This window comes from Montipora capricornis, chromosome 12 (assembly GCF_036669925.1).
Source record: "Montipora capricornis isolate CH-2021 chromosome 12, ASM3666992v2, whole genome shotgun sequence".
Lineage (NCBI taxonomy): Eukaryota > Metazoa > Cnidaria > Anthozoa > Scleractinia > Acroporidae > Montipora > Montipora capricornis.
The window spans coordinates 26,235,008-26,250,390 of NC_090894.1; the positions used below are offsets into that span (position 1 = coordinate 26,235,008).

General features: G+C 38.8%; 2 protein-coding genes across 6 annotated transcripts in view; one reads left to right on the plus strand and one right to left on the minus strand.

Annotated features, from left to right (window-relative positions):
• LOC138027213 (uncharacterized) overlaps positions 1-5,154 on the plus strand; it is a 44,721-nt gene extending 39,567 nt beyond the window's left edge. For all 5 annotated transcript variants that reach the window (XM_068874758.1, XM_068874759.1, XM_068874762.1 and 2 more), the window contains 3 exons: positions 2,264-2,305; positions 2,543-2,805; positions 3,445-5,154. In XM_068874758.1, the coding sequence (XP_068730859.1) occupies positions 2,264-2,305; positions 2,543-2,805; positions 3,445-3,708 (569 nt within the window). In that variant the 3' untranslated portion in view covers positions 3,709-5,154. The remainder of the gene's footprint in view (positions 1-2,263; positions 2,306-2,542; positions 2,806-3,444) is intronic.
• An 870-nt stretch (positions 5,155-6,024) lies between these two features.
• Positions 6,025-6,795, minus strand: LOC138025549 (uncharacterized). Its single transcript, XM_068872746.1, has one exon. The coding sequence runs from the start codon at positions 6,793-6,795 to the stop codon at positions 6,025-6,027; it is 771 nt and encodes a 256-aa protein (XP_068728847.1).
• Between the last annotated feature and the right edge of the window lie 8,588 nt (positions 6,796-15,383).

Sequence of the window (15,383 nt, forward strand, 5' to 3'; positions counted from 1 at the left end):
ATTTTCTTGAATCTTTCTGGGTTCAGTACTTTGCTAGTAACCACATGTCTTCTCACGCTATTTACCCAAGACTTCTACTATAGCACTACAATGATAGACAATACCAAAACAATATCGTGCACTGTTAGAGCTACATATTACGCAAGGACAGTAAGAGAACCCGTGAGCCAAAGGGCCTCTGCTGGTATGACTTCTGGATGACCCCTTGAATGGTCTTAATGACCCCCCAACTTGAACAAAAATTGTCTGGAACGGTGCACATACCACAGGCAACCCAGTGTACCCTCACGGAGGGTCTAGTTGAAAATTATCTGATAAAATAAGTCGGTGATCTTCCGTTTTTATTTCTTTGTTGGAAATCTCTCTAAATTCTTTAACGTATTAGAGAGTATGACAGAAAGTTATCTAGTAGAATTTAAGATACATCGAAAAATGGTGTTTTATAGTTTACAGAAAATTGTACTAGATAAATTTCCCAGAAACTTTTTTACTTAAAGTGCCATCGTTAATGATACGTGCATGCAAAAAATCAAGATAGGTCACCGCGCAAAATTTCGAGATAGTGACGATTTTTTTACGCAGGTTTTATTTCCAGTTCGCGTGATTTTACGCCGTATTTTAACTTCCTGTGTGCTGCAAGCGCTACTTTTGATACAAATTTGATTCATTCAGCTAACGCGTGTTTCTTAGTTATGGCGTGTGTAGGTTACTCGCGCGCGCATCTAAAAACCCTCGAAAGGGTTTTCAGCTGAGCACGCGCGCGTAAGGCACACACGCAATTCTAAAAGCTGCTCGCGTCAGCTCACGATTCAAAGTGGGTTACCAGAAATAAACAAATACCGCTAGTTTCGCTCACCTTTCTTCTAATTCCTATACATATGGAATATATATAGACATCTCCTATTCACGAAAACAACGAAAATTGTACACAAACGGTTTCATGGTCTCTTAAATCCGTTTGTGTTGGCCTGTATCTTCACTCGCGCGTGCACTCGAATGAGCGGGTGACGCATGCGTAAATGCCGATCTTAACCCCCTCATTTTTCCTGATTTTGCAACTTATATTTCTGCTTCCGGACGGTGAATTTTTTTCATTTTTTGCATGTTAGCTTAGATTAATTTAAAACGTTTGTCTTTCAAATTTAAAAAAAACATCTGTAGGTGAAAAAAGAAACTAGCGACACATTTCAAAAAAACTTATTTTTCTGAAAAACTGACCTACAGATTTTGTTGAATTTTAAATATTTTAGAGATTATTTCTAACATTATCTGGTAACGCTGAATGGAAGATTTCACCGTCCCGTTTTTTCAAAAAAGGCTCAAGGAAATGCCTTATATCGTGGCCATGGTAACGATATTTTGGAGGAAAATGTGATGTGAGAAATCTATGATGGGTACTTAATACCCTGGCCAAATTTTGTCTTGATATGATTACCCTAACTGTATTTAAAAACAAAATATGTTTATTTGTTTGAAAAAAGGAGAAACTATTTCGAGCCTCCTTAAGGACCTTCGCGCCCAAAATGTTCCCACTCACAGAATTTTTTTAAACTTGCCACGCAGAAAGGTAATGATCTACTTTTGCCAAAAAGGCAAAAAAAAAAAAAAAAAAATGGGGGTCACCCCCGGTGGTCACCGTGCTCGTTTTCGAGATCATGAGGTGCACTTTTAGGAGATTGCGTTATTTTAAGACGATCTTAGCTTACAACTGTCAGCAATAAAAAAGCAACATTAGTGAAATTTAGATTGGGTAAACGTTCTCAATTCAACATAACTAATATAACTAAACTAATCTTTGCAGCTGATGTCTTTTTCTGAGGTGAAATAGACCTTGAAAAACGATACATATTAGTCTAAGAAAGAAAGCTTCGGTCGCACGAGAGGCGAAATGGCGAAATATTTGTAACTTCTCACGCACAGATTTTTTTTTGTTTTTTGTTAAAATGGACAAAATCAGAAAAGCAAGTGATCTACGGAAAGAAAAATAGTGGTCACCGAGCATTCAAGAGAGTAAAACTCAAAGCACTGTCACGTCATTGTGTGACATTTCTGAGAGGGGCCCATAGCTATCCCATGATGCCACATGCTTTCACATTCCATTCTTGTGGTAAATGTTTGAGCCTTTAGCATCGTGTTTACCTTCGTGGACTTCGTGGTCTGCGATGCATGACGTGTGCGTGACAAGCGCGAAAAAATGCGCAGTGGCAATGGGCGCGAACGTCCTTAACTATACTGACGTTTTTGTTTTTGTTTTATCTGTTAGACACGAGTCAAGGTAAAGCCGATGACACAACCTTTGCAGCCGGTAAGACGAGGTTAATTCTAGAACGAGACTTGATCTTCAGTTAATTTACAATTCAGTTGTTCAAGTAACTAAGTAACTGCCCCCTTTCAAATGAAGGAACTAAAATATAACAGATGTTAATATTAACGATCCAATTACATAAAAAGCAAAATATATAAAGGAATCAAGAAGGAATCAAGAAAGGAATGCAAGATAGATTTGTAATGTACTTTATTTGTTCATTTTTTCGATTCTTAGGCTCTTATCAACGTTTTCTCTACGATATGGAGGCAGTCAAGAAACAGTCCAAGGTCGAGATTAAGGCCTACCAGCAGAATATGGCTCAACTAAAGCAGAATATTCACAACGCTGGTCTTCAGATGAGGGATGATATTCCCGACGACGGAAACTGCTTGTTTCATGCTGTTGCCGACCAGATGGAGCGATTAGGGGAGTCTGGGTACAATCACACCGACCTTAGACATCTTGCTGTCAAAACTTTGAAAGAAGGAAATTATGGGGTAAGTCAATCAGGATGGGTTCATTTGAATGAGTAAGTCTCATGTCAGACACTCATTGCACTTTCAAGTGAGGAGATCCTCCAATACCATGACATATTTTAACAATGGAAGGTCTGTTGTGTTCAGCGTGATTTGCTCCCTCATCTTTGTTCGTTTCATCTTGTTAGTTTAAATTCTACCCTGTCAATAATTACCAACTATTCGCCGAAATCGAGGTGGGTGTCGGTTAATAGGGACCTTAAGATCTACGACGGCGACGTCGACGAAAACGTCATCTCAAAGTAAAACTTTGCTCTAGTAAAAGTCTTTCGCGATTATTCCAGCTCGTTCACGTCGTACATTGTGGGGGAAGTATCCTAAAAACAAATTGGTACGAGCGGTTTCAGGCTGAAAATAGAGAATGAAAAATTCTCTGTTGCATGCTCACGTTGTCGTCAAAACCTAAAATCTAGTGATTTCACGTCGTTTCTAAAGAAACTGTGGTGCTGCGTCGGTGGGAGATTGAAACAGAAATTCATTTTATCAAACGAGTTGATAAAGGTCGAATAACCACCGTGAAAGATTTGGAAAGCTAGTAGTACCTTGTCCTTCCTTGGTGTCGGTATGCAGGCTATTCATGAAACATTTTGTTACATGCAGATATCCAAGAATGACATTTCCAAGTTCGTTCCCAACAATGACCTGTCCTCGTATTTGACCGACATGAGCCGGGATGGCACTTGGGGGGACCACATTGTCCTCGTGGCATTAGCCCATGCTCTCAGCAGGAAGGTAGTGGTTGTGAGCAGCTTGGTTGATTCGCAAAATGTTGTAGTGGAGCCAGACAATCACCATGGTGAGCCAATATTACTAGGCCACTTAAGCGAGATTCACTACGTAAGCCTGGAGCCAATGGATGTCTAGGTATTCGAAAAGAACGCCAAGTTGCCAAAAATGCGAGTATACAAGATTCTACTGCCACAGTTACTTTTAATTTTCCTAGGTCTAGATTATTCCCGTATCAAAAGAGAAGAATCTTTTGTGGATCTTGAGCGCAACAGTTTCAAAACATCTCCGGGGCTTGGTATGAGCTTCTATACACTTACAATGCCTTGTGATCTCCTAAATTCCGTTATAAGTATGCCAGGAATATTGACAATGGCCTTGTCAACGGTGTAGTTTTCATCGATCTTAACAAGACTTTCGACACCATTGACCATAATATTCTCTTACGGAATCTCCGTGTATATGATGTTTGCACAATCAGTCATTAGGGGAGTCAGGGTGGTTTAGTGGTCATAAACCATGCCTCCCACCTCTGTGACCCGGGTTCAACTCTGGCTCGGGTCGTATGTGGGCTGAGTTTCAGTCGATCTCAATCTGACTCCGAGGGTTTTTCTCCGGGTACTCCGGTTTTCCTCCCTCCTCAAAATCGACTCCCGGCCTATTCCATCAGGCTGTGGTGCTGTGCTCCGAGGTCATACATGGGTCGTATTCAGGGGCCGAACGCCTAGTCTAAAACAACCTAGATCCTAGAACAACCAGTTATGGTCTCAATTAATTTTTCCTTTAATACTTATCAGCTCAGTTGTGGAATTTTATCCGTACCATTGGGTTAACAGGTTTTAAAATGAGAATCCAGGGCAGCATTATGTATAGCCGCTTTTCTTTTAAATCAAATTTTCTTTCAATATATTATATTCATTTAGTTATGGGGGACAGCTATTCTTGGAGTTATTTTCATAGAGTTATGTCGTAGAGTTAGAGTTAAGTTTCCAAAATCCTGAATTCAAGATTTTGGACGGCCAAAATCCTGAATTCAAGAATTTGGGATTCAATATTTTGGACTTCCAAAATCTTGAATTCAGGATTTTGGCAGTCCAAAATCCTGAATTCAGGCTTTGGCATTCCAAAATCTTGAATTCCAAAATCCTGAATTCAGAATTTTGGCAGTCCAAAATCTTGAACTCAGGATTTTGGAAGTCGTTAACTCTAACTCTAAGTCATAACTCTACTGAAATAACTCTATTGATAGTTAACCTCTTAGTTATGTACCCGTAAATGCTATGTATTTTAGCTGTAAATGTAATGTCTCCAAGATAGTAGCTCTTGTAATTACTGGCTGAAATTTGAGATGAAAGAAAGTTTATGCATGTGTGTATGTTACCTTTAGCTAGCAGGGCGCGTGCTTACAGGCCTGAATGTGTAGGGTATTATGAAGAACTAATCAATTAAAAATGACAGATGCCGTAAATTCCTAAGTGATCTAAAATATTGATGTATTTTCGATAGCGTGGAATTTTTGCAGTGTCTGAGAGCACTAGACTGTATCGAGCGAGATTGTGATTAAATAAAAGTTGTGACTTGTGCAGAACATTGCTTATTGGGAGGCGAGCATTCTCCACACTCAAATGGCATCGATTGTCAAGTGAACTCTTCAATCAAATGCAGAATCCCAAGAAAGCGTGAAGTAATGCGATACATTTCTTCGAACAGTCAATCGAGTGTTTTTCCCATGTGAACACGGTGAATTCACTTCAGGCGACTGAACGCGAACCAAAAAAAACCCTGTTTCCTGCGCTTGTGGGGTTGTTCCCTAGACAGACTAAAAAAAAAACTAAGAAACCGAAGACTATTTGTAACCTCTCTTAAAAAAAAAACAAGATAAAAATACGATGAAGGTGGGGAAATAGCCACGAATCAAAAGTCTATATTAACAGCACACACCAGGGCTACTCTTTAGTATCTGGCTAGAAATTTTCTTCTCACTTTTTCCTCCGGCTGCGCTTCAGCCATTTGATGAGGGCCAGTCTCGTGCTTCTCAAGTTGCCTCGTTCATGCCCAAAACAATTCTGGGTAATTCTGCCATTCCATGACAATGGAAGACCCCGATTCTCATTTCATAGATTTTTTTATAAGTGTCGCGCCACCCTGAGTCCTAGCAACAAAATAAAGCAAGTAGTGTATACAAGAAGTGTTGACTAATGCAAACCAGATCCAACGATGCCTTCCTAGCGTTTCGCTAAATAAAATAAACCCCCTACAATAACAAAAAAAAAAAAGATTTAACACGAAACTCACGGAAAGTTCAATATTACAACTTTCTTTTATTTTTCTTTTAGTTTCTTTTTTAAAAATTTTCTATGATTATGATTATTATTATTATTATTATTTCGTTCATTCACACGATATGTTGTTAACGTGGTTTGTAAACTAGGCATCCAGCCACGACCTATGGCCTTAGGTGTCTAGTGTTCTCCTCAAGATTCTTGCCGTTCCCAACAAGGAGGCTTTTTGTAGTAATACCGTGCAATCTAGTCCAATTTTCTTCAACGATGTTTTCAAATATTTGCTGAACGTCCCTAGTGCACCAATGACAATTGGTACGACAATTACTTTTCGGTAGCTCCAGATTTTCCCAATCTCTCTTTTTAATTCTTGGTATTTTTCCATTTTCTCTTGTTCTTTTTCCAGCACTCTTGTATCAAAAGGGCACGCGATATCTATCACATAACATGATCTTTCTATCTTATCAAGAACAACTACATCAGGTCTATTATGCTCAATTTGATGGTCTGTTTGAATTCGGAAGTCCCATAACACCTTTACTTGATCGTTTTCTATAACTCCTTCAGGGTCATGATCATACCACTTGTCTTTGCATGGGATGTTGAATTTCTGACAGAGTTTCCAATGGATAACTTGGCCTACCTTATCATGTCGCCACATTTTATACTCTCTTTGCGCCAATTTCTTACATTCCGCTACGATATGACTTACGGTCTCTTCTCGCTCTCCACATAACCGACACATCGGAGACACATCCTCTTTATCAATCCTGTTTTTAATGCTATTCGTCCGTAATGCTTGGTCTTGTGCAGCGGTTAGCAGTCCTTCAGTTTCTTTTTTTAGTATTTTCCTTTTCAACCACCCCCAGGATTCTGGGTCCCTTACTCGTTCTGTAGCTGTCTCAAATTGCCCATGTAATGCTTTGTTCTTGTATTTAGACATTCTGTCTTCAGACACTTCTATTTTTGTAGGCCCCTCCTCCAAAATATTTTCATCCGATACGAAACGAAGTAATCTTTCCTTACTTTCTCCAATGTATCTAAACAGACTGCCCACTTCAATGTTCACACAGTCTTCTACACTTAATAACCCGCGCCCTCCCGCTGCTCTTTTCAGATACAGTCTATCTACGTCGGCTTGCGGATGGAAGGCTCTTTTTATTGTCAGCAACTTCCTGGTTTTGCGATCCAATTTCCTCAGTTCATCTTAAGTCCACTCGACAATTCCTGCACTATATCTGATTATTGAGACAGCTCTTGAGTTCATTGCATTACCACATTTCCACCATTTAACTTTGACTTTAAAATTTTCCTTATCCGTCTGAAGTATTCCTTACATATCACTTCATTCATGGCTGCATGTTTTAAATCGTCTGCTTCTAGTACTCCAAGATATTTATATCCTGATTCTTCTACTTCTGTGATACCGTTTCCATCTGGCATCTCAATCCCATCACACAAAACCAGTTTTCCTCTCTTCATTACAAGAACTGTACATTTGTCAATGCCAAATTGCATTCCAATGTCACTGCTGAATATACGGACAGTATTTATTAAAGTATCAATTTGCTTTTCATTTCTTCCGTAGAGTTTCAAATCATCCATATACAGGAGGTGATTGACAAGATCCTTCTTCCCCGTAAGGTCATATCCAGCTTTAACTTCCCTCAGGACCAGTGATAACGGGATCAGAGTTACTACAAATAGCAGTGGCGATAAGCTATCTCCTTGGAAGATTCCTCTTCTTACATTTACCGTCCCTACGTTGTTCCCATTTACCGACAACTCCACCTGCCATTGGCCCATGCTCTTTTCTATATAGTGGACCATATTTTCCGCAGCTCCAAATAAGCGTAAGCATTTTAAAATCCACGAGTGAGGGATCATGTCAAAGGCTTTTCTATAATCAATCCACGCCATTCCAAGACCGGTTTTTCTCCTCTTACAGTTCTTGATAATCATCTTATCAATAAGCAATTGATCCTTCGTTCCTCTTGAATTCCGACGGCATCCTTTCTGTTCATCCGATAATAAGTTTGTGTTCTCTAGGTGTTGATGGAGGTCGTTTGACATTATTCCTGTAAGCAATTTCCACATTTGAGGTAGACACATTATGGGTCTAAAGTTCGATGCTATGCTTCCCTTCTCCTTGTCCTTGATAATCAATACTGTACGTCCTTTAGTAAACCAGGTCGGAGTATCATTATTATCAATGCAGTCTTGCAACTGGATCGCTAGTCTCTCTCTACATGATATATTCTTCAGCCAAAATCCCTGTAAGCCATCTAATCCAGGAGCTTTCCAGTTGGCTGTCTTCTTCAGCTGCTTGTTTATTCCTTCCACATTAATTACAAAATTACTCTGCTGGTTTATTCTTCTTAGGTTTCTTTCCAACCCTTTTAGCCATTCAGCATTCGCATTTGTGTTTTACTGGGTTATCCCATATGTTACTCCAAAAATTCTTACTTTCCTCCCTATCTGGGATAGTAGTATCATCGTTCTCTTCCGTCTCCAGCATCGCAAAGAGACGTTTTTGATTGGTACGAAACATTCGGTTTTGTCTATATTGGTCTACCCTTTCTTGATAGCGTTTGACTTTTGCAGTTTTGGCTAATATTCGTTGTCTCAGTTCTTCAATTACTATGGTCACTCCTTTCTTTTTCAAGTAATATATTCAAGTATTATTATTATTATTATTATTATTATTATTATTATTATTATTATTATTATTATTATATCTCCGTTCTAGACCTTCCCGCACTGTAATGTTTTGCAGCTCACCTGATTTAAGTCTTTCCAGTCTACTAAGATCTTTCCTTATTTGGGAAATCTGGAGTTTAATCCTTTTTTTCCACCATGGTTCTGTTTTAGGTTTCCTCTCATTCCGCTTAACACCCAGTCTCCTTGCAACCACTCGCCCAATCGCAAGTAGTAGATCGTTCGTTTCTGTGATATCCTTGGTTTCCAAATAATGTATAATCTCATTTACTTTCGCAATCTTTCCCCTTAATCTACACTTTTCCACGTTTCTCAAGTTTGGGGGGCATTCCGATTCATTCTTCATGCTTTCCATTATTTCTCGCGCTAGGTTAATCTTTTCCCTATTACATCCATCTCTTTCCATTCTTTGGGTAACCTCATCGATATTATAGACGAAGTGTCCTGATAGATTGTTGTTATCTTCCGGCTCCGGTTGCGTGTTTTCGTCCATGCCATTTTGGTTCTGTTCATTTTCTTCTCCCAGGCTTACTGCTCTTGAGATCTCCTCCAGTTCAACTTCAGAAAGCCATCCATTCGTACGAATCGCTCTGGCTTGATCCGCTAGTCTCTGTTCAGAAACCTCAAATACACCTCTTTCCTTCCAAATGCCGAGCATCCTTCTCCTGTATCCTCTTTTAGATGGTTCACTCATGTAGAAGCAGCTCATTACTATTCTATTAACCTCCTTGCTCAATTTAGTTCTAGGAGTAGTTTGATGACGACCTGGCGTGGGCTGCTGTTCCCCCACCACCTTGCCGGGCGAGGCACTTTTTCTCAAAGTTCCAGTCCCATTTACGCCGTTTTCTCTATATGTGTTATTTTCCATTTTCATCATTTATGAGAAGGTTTAGCATCACCCTAAAGCAGGAATTTTAATTTTGGAGTTTCCCATCTCCTAGGTAGGATACTAATCATGGTTAATGAGCCCCACCTATCCACTCTGACCACATTTTGTCTGGCCTCTCCCCTTCGACCTGTCTGGCTTGGGTAACCCTACCAGGAGCTTAAGCTCCAGCCAGCATAGCTCTTAGGATCATAGAGGTTCACAAGCCTCTCCACCACATCAAGGTAGTGATCCTGGGGAGGATTATTATTATTATTATTATTATTATTATTATTAAATTAGAAATGCGAATACATCAAAACAACCCTTTAGATTTACAAATTTAAGAAGAACAATAGTAAAAATACCCTAATCTATCTACATTAAAAAAGCTATTAAAAAAAAAAAAAATATATATATATATGTATATACATATAATATATACATTTTGTAAAAAAAAAATATAGATATTCAACACCCTAGTATCTAAAAAAAACATCTTAAAAAAAAAAAAGCACTTCATTTCGATTAAAGTGAAACCAAGAATATTACTGAAAAAGATCCTAAAATACTAATAGCGTTTAAGCGGCAGTCATCAATGAAATCCCCTTGTGGGATTTTATTATTATTATTATCGTTATCATTATCATTATCATTATCATTATCATTATCACTATCATTAGTACACGATTCTCGATCCTCGATCCTCGATCCTCGATCTCCGTTTCCAGTAAACCAATATTACCACGGTTAATCAAGGTTGTAGAATCGCTGCAGGTAGGTTCTTTTTCCTTTTTTCCCAATGGCTTTATACTGACAGTAGTTTGATTCGACTAACATTGCTTTGCAAACATTATCATGCACCTGCTTGCTTTATCGATCAACTGTGACAGCATAAACTTGTCTGCAACACAAAATTCCGCGTTGACTTTCCTAAGAATATGGATCCTCTTAATTTAGCAAAATGATTAAAATCTTCCGTGAAGCTAACTTAAGGTATAAAGTACCAGTTCTTGGTTCAGTCGTTGAGAATGAATATTTGAAAGGTTAAACGTCAAAGGAGGTTGAGCGGATGTACATGCCGAATTATCAACACCCGTGGCTGACTTATTTTAATTCTCTCCAAGAAAACGAAATTTCAGACAACTTTAGAACAACTACACTTCAACATTACCACAGTTAATCAAAGTTACAAAATCATCTACTGGTATGATTCTTTTCTTCATTTTTTCTCCACTGTCTATATATGTTAAGAAAAGTTTGATTAGACTAACATTGCTTTGCGAGCAAGGTCACATACGTGCTTTAACGATCAACTGTGACTGGATGGCTTTCTTGTAACCCAAAATTCCGGCCTTATGAACAACAAAATTGGCTTTCGCCAATTTCTTCTGTTATTCTCCAGTTGAGTGTTAATCTGCAAATCGCAGACTTACTGCAGGTTGGGTAATTTCAGGTTTGTTTGACTATTTTGAAATTTTCTGAGGCGTCTTGATGACGGACTTAATTAGCGAGGAGTACACAATACTGTGAATGTGTTTTTCTGTGCCTTCGGCAACCCAAATAATGACCCATAATGTCTTACACTGGTAGCCTGCAATATCTGTGGGCAATCTTGTTTAGTTAGCATTTGAGGTAGCCCCACTATTTATTTAACTATCAGAGTTTATTTTTATTGGCTATAAGAAGCTGGGATATTACAATTCATATAACGTTTTGTTATGTATGCTAAATTTTGAATCTACTTTAACAGTTGGGGTAGACAGTGATCAGTAAATGTATCAATTTAAAACAATCACAAGTTTTTCTTTAATTGCTGCTGTTAAAGCGACTTGCTCCTACAAAGAAACATATAAACCTTCCGTCTTAGACTAAGCCAACTGTAAATACATCACATGGCGATTATTCTCGGAAATGCTGATCATTGTCACATTTTTAACGGATTGAACAGGGAAATAACTTTGTAGCAAAGCACAGAGCCTCACTCCATGCTTTTTACTGCACGCACCATAGGTCTCACTCAGTTAACTTCTAACATTTCAAATATTTCAGTTCCTTGAAGTAGAGGAAGGTAGTGCTGCTCTTGTCCTTCGTAAGCTTCACGGGAAGCTCAGTTGCTTTCCACAGGTACAGCTTCAACTCGCTATCTCCTTCAATAGTACAGCAGTTGTTGCAAGGGTCTTCATCCATATAATCCGTCGCCCGTTTGTATGCCGCTCTCTTACTTAAATTCGAGATCACTTTTTCTGGCTCACCGCAGTTAGTTGGTCTGTACTTAGCCTTCGTCTTAATTCTGTCCGGCGAAGAATATTTTTGGCTTTCGATTGAGGGAATGACTGACATGACTTCAAAACTTCAAAACTAACGTTGCTACTGAAAGGGCGCTGGCGATAAATCAAACATAAAACAATGAGAGAAATGATTGACAGGCTTTCAACTTCAATACGTAAGGAATGCAAAGTTTATTTTCAATTTTTTCTTGTTCACTCGAAATTATACAAAGCTACATAACTCTAAGGAGGTACTTGAAGAGCAGCAAAGTTCTGTGAGAGAAAAATATCGTCTATGATTATTATTCCCTAAAATAAATGCCTAGGTAAATACGAGACGCACAAAACTACTGTGTTGACAAAAATCGCTATTGTGAGAAAGACTGCTTTCCACTTGATTAAAAGTGAAAAGCAAGACCCCAAAGTTCCTCTTTTCTAAGCAGATGTGTATAACGAATTATCAACACCCGCGGCAGCCCTCTCTCTAGACAAAATTTCAAACAAATTCAGAACTACACTTCAACATTTATACCACGGTTAATCAAGGTTACAGAATCATATGGGGCGCCCCATAATAGGTGCGGTTACACACACCAAGGAAATTGCCATTTCCCATGGTAAATTATCCCGCGGTGCCTCACGCTTGAGTTTTAGTATACCGTGTTAACCAGCGGTTACACGTTACGAAGATTACTGAGGTAAAAAGAAAAATCTCACGCAATTCATTGGCCGGAAATTTAATCACAACTTCATCAGCATCGTGATTGGCTCTTGTTCCTCGGGCATCAAAACACCCCTCCAACTTACCACGTTTAAATGTCATGGGCGCTTCGTCTGATCTTTTTGACGTATCCATGGTTATTTACCACGGGAAATTTACCTTGGAAATGTCGGTCACACGCACTAAATGCAGTTTCCCGTGCAGGGAAAGGGTCATTTACCGACGTAAAAGTGACCTGTGTAACCGCAGCTAATATTGACAGTACGGCGCCCCATACTATGGGACTCATCCGAGGCCTTCCAGCTAACTCGTCAAACAGAAGTCCCGCTAGCATCAAAGTGATGGTAACAATCTGGTTGCAGTTACCTTGAAAAGCAACGGAAAGGGCGATGGCGATTATTCAAATTTATTATATGGCTCTGTCTCAAGAGGACTGGGAACTACAAAATTCACGAATTTGATTGGCTAAAATCGATATTGACCGCGGTCTAGATTTTCCCATCTAGACCGGCATCTAGACCGCTAATGTTTTGCGGTGAAAATATGCAAACTAAAATGCAAAAATATTGAGTATTTTCGTCTACCAATATTTATTTATGGAAGTGCCAAACTGCATGATGACAAAAGAGAGGATGACGAGCAAACTTTCACAGAATTAAGTTCAGCTCATCGCCGTTCGCAAGCAAAATGTCAGTTAGTACAAACCAGTTACATTAAACGAATTAAATTGTTCTTGTTTGCCATATAATAAACATCTTATTAACCGAGCTTAGTCAGTCTGTATGGGAGAATCTTGACCTCGGTCGTGTGTACAGACCACACTGCGTTCTGTCTGTACTCACGACCTCGGTCATGATTCTCCCATACAGACCTCCTGCTTGGTTAATAAGAGCTAAATAAAACAATGAGAGAAAAGATTGACATGAGTAGTATAGTAGTTGGGGGTACTAGCGCATTTACAGCAATTTGAAAACAACAAGAAACTAATTAATATGCATACAATTTTGCGTTGGATTTTGCGTTGGATTCAAAATTAACTAAAAAATTTCTATATGTTTTTAAAAACCTTTTGCTGAAAAATAGTTGAAAAGCAACATATGTTTTTAGCATTAACAACTTGTCAAGCAACAAACATAAATACCATCATAAGCGAAGCACTGCAATTTTAGCGAGCGGCACCGCAGCCGTAGGCGAGAAGGGGATGGCGAGCGTTTAAAAATTGCTTCGTGCCGTCAGTGGGAAGAGCGTAAAGCGAAGCTCAAGCGATGGAGGCATGATGTATTAAATTGTTCTTGTAAAAGTTGTCATTAAAAATAAAGGGAAATGAAACTTCAAAAGCTACAATAAAAATATTGCCCGTGAGCGAATAGTATTTAAAACAAACAAAGAATTCAAGCATCAATTCAATCAATTTTTCTTTCAATATATTATATTCATTTAGTTATGTACCCGTATATGCTATGTATTTTAGCTGTAAATGTCATGTCTCCAAGATAGTAGCTCTTGTAATTACTCTGGAATTTGAGATGAAAGAAAGTTTATGCATGTGTGTATGTTACCTTTAGCTAGCAGGGCACGTGCTTACAGGCCTGAATGTGTAGGGTATTATGAAGAACTAATCAATTAAAAATGACAGATACCGTAAATTCCTAAGTGATCTAAAATATTGATGTATTTTCGATAGCGTGGAATTTTTGCAGTGTCTGAGAGCACTAGACTGTATTGAGCTAGATTGTGATTAAACTAGACCCTCCGTGAGGGTACACTGGGTTGCCTGTGGTACGTGCAGCGTTCCAGGCACTTTTTTTCAAGTTGGGGGGTCATTAAGACCATTTATCATATGGCTTGTGTTTGTAGCCGATATAACGCGCGCTCTGATTGGCTAATTGTGACTGAATTGTAGGGCATTATTCTCCCGTAATGCCCACGGGCCGATTACGGGCTTGGGCTTGCAAAACAAAGCAAAAGGTAATTAAAAAAACATATAATAAACTACTTACTAACCGAGCTAGCTCAAGCCGTACTGGGGAATATTGGCCCTGTCACGACCTCGGGCCAATATTTCCCTGGCAGTACGGCCCTCGCGCTCGGTTAGTAAGAAGTTATTAAGGGGTCACCCAGAAGTCATACCAGCAGAGGCCCTTTGGCTCACAGGTCCTCACACATTTGTACGACGAAACAGATCCTTTTCTGAGGTTAAAAACCTGGCTACCGGCCTATTTACTCTTTTTCCTACTTTCCCAACCGCGAGAAAACCGCGGTAAATCAGCCATCGCCAAAAAATGTTTTTTTTCTCAAAAAATATTTAAAGTTAGGGGGAAAAAATACATCATTTTTAAGGTAAGTAAATAAGCTTTCCAACAGCACATAACCTATTTACAGACAACTGAAACATTTTATAAAAGCGAAAGTTTTTTTAAGAAAAATAACAGTAAAATATGTTTTCCAAGCAAAATTTGGTCATTTTAGCGTTGATTACGAATTTTTGGATGCAAAACTATAATTTTCTGCAATTTATCTGCTTTCTTGGACATCAATTCGACCTAAAACTGATGAGGCACGAATATTTTTAGATTTTTAGGAATAATCGGATTAGCGATCAATGCGTAATGTGATAATGCGATAAAAGTGTCAAATTTGCGACCCGTTGCTAACGGCAACGGAAGCGATCGCATTACGAATAATTAACCTCTGTTTGCCAAAAACCACCCAAATAACCGATTTTTCGACGGAAAATTCATTCCAGAGGATAAAACTATTCACTGGACATGTAATAAAGGTAAATATAATCGAGCGAAAGCGAAAACAAGCGAATATTTTGAGGGAAAACACAATTATGTGAGATCAAAGGAACATGTGGTGAAGACACGCAATTGCATCGCTATGAAAATAATCTTAACTTTTCAGCGATTTTAACGCTTGAAATTCCACCCAATCCACCTGGTCTAGTCTTTGAA